At 34.6% G+C, this 7,458-nt stretch overlaps 1 protein-coding gene across 1 annotated transcript; it reads left to right on the top strand.

Annotated features, from left to right (window-relative positions):
* The first annotated feature begins 1,889 nt into the window (after positions 1–1,889).
* Positions 1,890–5,156, top strand: TIC40 (hydroxyproline-rich glycoprotein family protein). Its single transcript, XM_078976894.1, has 13 exons — positions 1,890–2,361; positions 2,571–2,685; positions 2,778–2,835; positions 2,933–2,950; positions 3,034–3,346; positions 3,416–3,522; positions 3,602–3,744; positions 3,831–3,871; positions 3,964–4,009; positions 4,270–4,364; positions 4,470–4,573; positions 4,665–4,712; positions 4,859–5,156. Exons 1-13 carry the CDS (start codon positions 2,151–2,153, stop codon positions 4,916–4,918), a joined length of 1,359 nt encoding a protein of 452 aa, XP_078833020.1. The 5' UTR covers positions 1,890–2,150; the 3' UTR covers positions 4,919–5,156.
* Positions 5,157–7,458: the final 2,302 nt, after the last annotated feature.

The following is a 7,458-nucleotide window of genomic DNA, read 5'->3' as shown; positions in this document are numbered from 1 at the left end:
CAAGTGTTGACCCAACCCTAAAAGTCAACTGTAGTCAATGGTCAAACTTTGACCAGACTCGTCGAGTGCACTAGTGTGACTCGGCGAGTCCATGCGTGTCCTTATAATCCTCACTCGACTCGTCGAGTTAACATTTCACTCGATGGGTTACCACTGGTCACGAATTGTGGGGCAACCCGACTCGACTCGTCGAGTCCCTTTATGGACTCGACAATTTCCTTCCATGGCAACACTCAAATGACCTTCTAAGGTCAGACCTGTTTCTCTAACCTACAGATCTGACTTCCCAAGGCTCAATAACTACGTAAAGGTTCAATCTTTACACCCATGCAACACATAATAGGCTCTTTTTGGTGAAATGGCTTCTAAAATGGCAACCTATGTTCATATCTCTAATGGAACAACATAAGGCAGGGAGGTTAGGGATCTCTGGACCTCTCAATGTCCGTATCCAGAGTTTAACACTCAAAGGGACATCATAAGCATCATATCCAAGCTAATAAAGGGTAGAGAAAACCCTAGATTCAAGGGTTCTACACCAAAACAGAACAAGGATCGATTTAATACCTCAAAGATGGATTTCCTTGCTTAAAAACCACAGAATAGCAACCCCCTTGACCTTCTTTTGTTGGAATCTCCCTCTTCTTTGCAAAAACCACACCAACAAGGATCAAAATAACTCTTCTTCTCACACCACACACTCAAGCTCACTAGGGTTTCTCTCTCTGGACTGGTAGCCGCAAATGAGGGTCATAAGGTCCTTTAAATAGGGTACAAGCCCGAGGATTTAGGGTTTCCACCCACAACGCGGACTCGTCAAGTCCACCCATCGACTCGTCGATTCCGTTCATTAATCCAGTCAGCAAAATCGCGATCCTACTCGACGAGTCTAGGCATCAACTCGTCGAGTCCCTCCTCATAACTCAAAATAAACAATTTAAATATGGTACCTGAAAATCCGGATATTACATCCAAAAAGCAATCAAGTTAATTACTAGGTTTGAGGGCAATCCAAAAAGACTTTGCTAATAATTGAAGATTATACTAATTTAGTTATTAGCTTAGACATCTAATCCATCAATAATAACATATTTTCCTCTTTTAATAAAATGGAAATGAAGTTTTAAAACTTTTCCCTTTAAGAAAAAACTAGTAAATATCATCGTATTACGTTGTGGGTTTGAAACAATTTAGTATGTTGGAAAATTGTAACATGCAAGTTTTATGATCAATGATTCGTTTTTTTTTTTTGTTAATTATTCATTGTTTTCTAATTTTTTCTTGTACATACAACGATGTAAAAAAGGAAAGAGACGGATGACTCAGACATAAGGTCAGAAGTTATCAAATGTTGGGGCAAAAAGGAAAAACAAGGAAATTTATTATTCATAACTGGTCTTAAAGACTAAAACGTCAGAGCGAGCAAAGAAATGTGAAAAAAATCGTTTTCTAATTTTTTTTCTTCTACACACAATGAAGTAAAAAAAAGGAATGAATTGAACGGCTCCGCCAGACGTTTGGAAGTTATCAAATGTTGGGATAAAAAAAAAAAAAAAGAAATTTTAGTATTCATAATTAGTCTTAGGGACTAAAAGTGTCAGACTAGACAAATAAATATGACAAAAATCTAAAACATAAGAAATTACTATTGGAAATGAATTATATATATATATATAATAAAATCACTTTTTTTAAATGTATATTTTAATAAAATTTAGAGAATTCGGATTCTTTTTATTTTATTTTGACAACTAAAAGCAATTTTATTGGAATTTCATTCAAATTCCTTTGAAACTTTTTTCGAAATCCATGAACCAAAAAGATATTAAGATTATAAATAATCAAAATCAAATTAATTTTAGCTAAAAATTTGTGTGAAAAAAAAGGAAAAAGAAAAAGAAAAAGGAAGCAAGAAACCCTGAGGGAAGAGTGTCGTCTCATTGATATTAAACATGATGAGGTTGTTGAGTTTGGAGATGTCGCCGATATAGAGAAGTACAGAAGAAGCAGGCCCCTTCTTCAATCCTCCTCCCGCTTCTTCACACTCAATAACAACTGCAAAATCACCCTACTTTACACCCAGAAAAGGTCAAAGATAACTCCAATTCCTTACAACCCTTTATTGTTTAGTCTTTAAGGAGCTTCGATTGATGGATAATATAGCCGTTTACGCTTCTTCTCAAAAGCTAGTACTAGGTTCTACTGCAAACCCTCGAACTAATGGTGTAATATCCAATAAACCCTTGTTTTGCTCGTTCAAAATCCCAAAGAGAAGCGGCCTGCTCTCCAAATCCAAAACTTCAATCGCCGCCGTGTCTCAGCCGCAGGGCTCAACCCCACGAACAATTAATAAATCAAATGGTAATTCTTTGCATTTCATCTTTAATTCAGTTTTTTAGCTAGGTGAATCCTGTTAGCTTCCTGATGACATTAAAAAATTTGTATCCTATCATCGGGCCAATTCCAAAGGCTATTTAGTATGTATTTTTCCCCCTAAACGAATCATCACTATGCTATCTACTCCCTTTGAGTTATGATTAGAATCTAAATGAGTTCACATGTATATCTAGAACTAGAGAGGCTTGGGAAAGATTGCTTTGCTAGAATTTCTTCTTCAAGCAATCAACACACTTCTTCAGTTAGCGCAACCCCACAAATTGCAGTGCCACCCCCATCTTCTCAAGTGTAAATAAGCATCTTACATTCCCTAATTTCATTCAATTCTTGAATTTTATACAATGTAAACATGACCTTTTAAGATCTGGTTGTGTTTGTAGAGGTTCTCCCCTCTTTTGGGTAGGCGTTGGTGTTGCTTTCTCAGCAGTTTTTTCATGGGTAAGTATGATAATACATTCGTTGCACTTTCTTCAAGAACGATTTGTTTCTTATGAATCATTTCTATGTTTGACTTTTTACAATTCATGAATGACAGGCCGCTTCATACTTAAAGGTAAAGCTCTTAATACAGACAACACTTTATCCAGACAGACAGCAAACGGGGTGTAAGTGTTTTTGATATGTTCCTAATTTCAGAAATATGCCATGCAACAAGCTTTCAAGACCATGATGGGACAAATGGACACACAAAATAACCAATTTGCCAATTCCGGTTTTTCTCCGGCATCCCCGTTTCCATTCCCGACTCCACCAATGTCAGGCTCAACCGCCTCTTCACCGGGATCACCTTTTCCGTTTCCGACACCGTCACCACCATCAGCCGCCTCATCTGGACCTGCTTCCCAGCGAACAGTGACTGTAGATGTGCCTCCTACTAAAACAGAGGCACCACCTGCAGCCACAAACTCCATAGATGAACTTGAAGCACCAAAGGAGCCAAAGAAATCCGGTATGTAATGACCATTTTGACCCTTTGTAATTCTACTTTTGCAAGAGTTTATAACTCAAATGTTCTCAGCTTTTGTTGATGTGTCGCCTGAGGAAACATTGAAAGCAAACACGTTTGAAAACTTCAAAGAATCTAAAGAGACTGAATCCCCAAAAGATTCTCAGTCTACAACCCAAGTAAGAATTTTTCATTGTGAAATATGATTCATTTTAATATCTGAAGAGATGTATAAAATGATCTGGTTGATGAAATTAGGGTTCCCAAAATGGATCTGCTTCCAACCCGATGAATAATCCGTTTTCTGGAGCTTCGTCTACTGGTACAACAGGTCCTGTTATGTCTGTTGAAGCTTTGGAGAAGATGATGGAGGATCCAACTGTACAAAAAATGGTCTACCCGTAAGTTGTTGATTTTCCAGATTTTCAATTTTATGTTTTTGATTGGTGAATAAAGTTGTAATAAGTTTTAATTTTGTTTCTTCCAGTTATCTTCCAGAAGAAATGAGGAACCCTACCTCCTTCAAATGTCAGTTATTGTTCAAATTAAGTTTTATGATTTTGTGCACATATATGTCAACCTAGCTAATACTTTTATTTTATTTTTATTTTTTAAAACAGGGATGCTTCAGAACCCACAATATCGTCAACAACTGCAGGATATGTTGTACGTTTTTTGTTTTAATTTCATCTTTTTCCATTCTAATATTACTTCAGAATAATCTTTACTTTACAACTTAAAATTTCCATTTGGCTCTTATCAAGTCAGATCTTGAAGTTTTTACAGCTTGATTATTTAATAACTACACAAAATAGTTGAGATAAAATGGTGAAAGAACAAGTGTTTTTTTGTGTATTTTTACCCTATTGTTGAATGTAAGCTGTGAGTTGTATTTTCTCTCATTCAATCAATGGTTTTATTTTCAGGAATAGCATGGGGGGAAGTCCTGAATGGGACAACCGTATGATGGACTCATTGAAAAATTTTGATATTAGTAGTCCCGAAGTCAAGGAGCAATTTGGTAAGATTTTATGGAATCAAACAACTTTGTAAAATATTTTTATACTCCCTACCAATATAAATATATGTGTTTACTTATATCTTTTTTTTTTTTTTTTTGTTAAAGATCAAATTGGGCTTACCCCTGAAGAAGTTATTTCCAAAATCATGGCCAATCCCGAGGTTGCCATGGCATTTCAAAACCCAAGAGTTCAAGCAGCAATCATGGATGTATGTTTTTTTTTTTTATCCTTTTTCTTTTTGCACTTTAGGGTCACTTATTAACTTTTATAAAGAAATAACACGACTGTTACGTTTACAGTGTTCTCAAAACCCTATGAGCATTATCAAGTACCAAAATGACAAGGAGGTAAGCCCCCCCCCCCCCCCCCCCCCCCCCCAAAAAAAAAAAAACATAAATATGGGAAATAAAATAGTTTTTTTTTATCCAGATTCCCAAAAATGAGATTGTTGTGATATGAGTTAATTAATAGATGTGGGGTTTGAATGATTCAGGTTATGGATGTGTTCAATAAGATATCAGAGCTGTTTCCAGGGGTGACTGGTGCACCCTGATGATGATCATCATATTTTGAGTTATTTATTTACTACAGAAGTTAAGTCTGTTTTTGGGAGTGAGTGAATTTAGAGCTACAGAAGCAAATTAATCATCTGTTGCAATCCGTTAGCTTATAGTTGAGTGAGTGCATGAATTAGGACTGGTGGCTGTAACAGCTAGGAGACCACAATTCAGTGACTGTATGATTTGACTCTTTTGAGTTTACTAAATCTGGTGTCTTAAGTCTTAACTTAAGTTCTTGGTGTTTGAGTATTTAAGATGCTAGTGTTCTCTTGTTGAAAATGGGAAACTGGTTTTTAATAAGTCTGGTTTGGATATAACCGGATTTGGGCCAGAGATATTTGATCCGATATGTCCAGATTAGAACTGGATTTTCGAGTATCATGGTTTTGTGAATCTTTTTTTGCATACTTCCGACAAAATATTTACTTGCTTTATATTTGAATCTATATATAAAACAGGAAAATAGAAAAATAAATAAATAAATAACAATAACATAAAACTAAACTAGAAAATGAAATACGACTTTTGTTAGTTGGCTAAGATGTGGTTTTTGATTGTTTAATCCGATAATTATAAAACAAAGTATAATTTTGTTGTTGATGTCATCATCGTCTATTTCTTGTTGGGGGTGATATCTGGTGTGCAACTTCTTCATGGATTTGTTCGTATGATTTTAGAAGTTTAGAAGTGAATCATGCATTTCCATGTCATTCAAGTAATCTTTTAAACAAATGCATACTTCCATTGATTCGGATTGACCTTTGTACGTATGTTACATAACTACTAAGAGAAGCAAAGTCTTATTGTTGAGGATTTGACGAACGGCTGGAATCAGAAACTGTGGTTCCTTCCGGCAAAATATTTATGTTTTTAAATTCTTAAATATTCACGTGGGACAAAAATTTGATTTTATAATTACAATTCGCTACTTGAGTTGAAGTTTGTTGAAGTTACTAACAGTAACTTTATCTTTTGAAGTATTAAAGTTGGATATTAACATCATGGTCATGGTTATTACCGTTGTCCATATCAGAAACTCGTTTATTGGAATACTTCGTTGATCATATCTGTTTGACAAAATTTGGTTCTTTTTCAGCTAAACCTAAATTGTTGGCTACATTTTCAATTAAAGTTTATATGCACCCAACATTTATAGTAGGTTTTTTTTAACAATTGAATTTTGTTAAAACTAATAGCAAGGATATTTTACGGTGTACAATTTTTAAAAAAAAAAAAAATGGTATTATGGAAATGCCAAAGCATCACCAAGTTGTCATCACAATAGATATTATCGTCATTTTCTTGATCTTGGACATCTATCAACAGTCCACCGACCGAAGTAATGTTGTGATGTTATTGTACCTCAAAAAGAATCCTATCCAACCTACTCGGAGATCGCATTCAAAGTTCTCACAACTACTCCGCACTCAACAACAAATGATGTAACGTCTCTAACTGCATGGAGCACAAAGGATGCAAAACCAAAGGCACATCAAATCCCTTAGTAAACAAGTTTAGTCTATTTGGAAGTCAATTCAACAAAACACACCGCAGAAAAATGCTAACTATCATTGGGACAAAAAGAATCCATCTAGCAACCTCATTACCATCGAGTAACAAGGACTCATCAATGTACTTTTTCGAATCATTTATCGTCATCTCTCTATTGTCGCCCAAGTCCTAAAACCGAAACACAAGCAAAAGCCATATTTACGGCCCACCAAAACAAAAAAAGAATCGTTCTTTTGGATAATCATATTATAAACATGGCATCGTGCAACTCGTATTCATTTAATATTTTGTAATAAAATAACTTTTATTGAGAATTAACCAAGTAGTAGGTGATAAACACTTGTTAAATAAGTTGCTTCTTTTAAAAATGATTAGTTTGTTATTCATCAATAGTTTAATAGTTTAATTAGAAAATATATATAAAAAAAGGGATTTTATTTGCAATTAAGCATATTTGAATTATGTTGATAATTATCTATTTAGTTAATAAATAATTATGTCCTTGTTCAAATTAGTTGTTGGTCATCAAGGAAGATTAGGGTTGGACTATATAAGGCATCCATTTTACGCTTCTCTCTAAGCCTCTTCTTACCGAATTGTCTTCCTCTCGTTTCCCTCTTGTTGAGCCGGGAACACACAAACCCTTATTGGATTTTGATTTACTTGGTCATCAAGAAACGACGTGTTGATATTATTTTCTAGTAGTTGACATTGGCACGGAGAGAAAACAAAAACTACATTAGTGTAGATGATCAACATTGTTTTAAATTGTAAAGTCGCAAATTTCAAACAAATGTTTTCTTTTTAAAATATAAGTGAGCAGCCCAAAAATCATTTGCATAAAAAATATTATAGTTATAAAATAGTTTTAAACACCAATTATCAAGTTAAAAACATAAACTAGAGTTTGCGGAAATCCAAATTAAACATAGCAATCCTTATGCACATACAGTCAATTAAACCGCTCCCTTCCCTTTTGTCATTGAAACAACATGAAAAATATTTAATTTTAAAACACAAA

Source organism: Lactuca saligna, chromosome 1, assembly GCF_052625555.1.
Source record: "Lactuca saligna cultivar CGN05327 chromosome 1, ASM5262555v1, whole genome shotgun sequence".
NCBI classification, from domain to species: domain Eukaryota; kingdom Viridiplantae; phylum Streptophyta; class Magnoliopsida; order Asterales; family Asteraceae; genus Lactuca; species Lactuca saligna.
The sequence above is the reverse complement of the archived record's forward strand: the minus strand, read 5'-3'. Positions and strand labels throughout refer to the sequence as shown.

Bases quoted from the DNA above. Each gene is read 5' to 3' on its own strand.
- TIC40 (XM_078976894.1), top strand. From the start codon at position 2,151: ATGGATAATATAGCCGTTTACGCTTCTTCTCAAAAGCTAGTACTAGGT. The intron at 3,347-3,415 runs GTATGTAATGAC...AAATGTTCTCAG, and splicing joins AAAGGAGCCAAAGAAATCCG to CTTTTGTTGATGTGTCGCCT. The intron at 3,523-3,601 runs GTAAGAATTTTT...TGATGAAATTAG, and splicing joins ATTCTCAGTCTACAACCCAA to GGTTCCCAAAATGGATCTGC.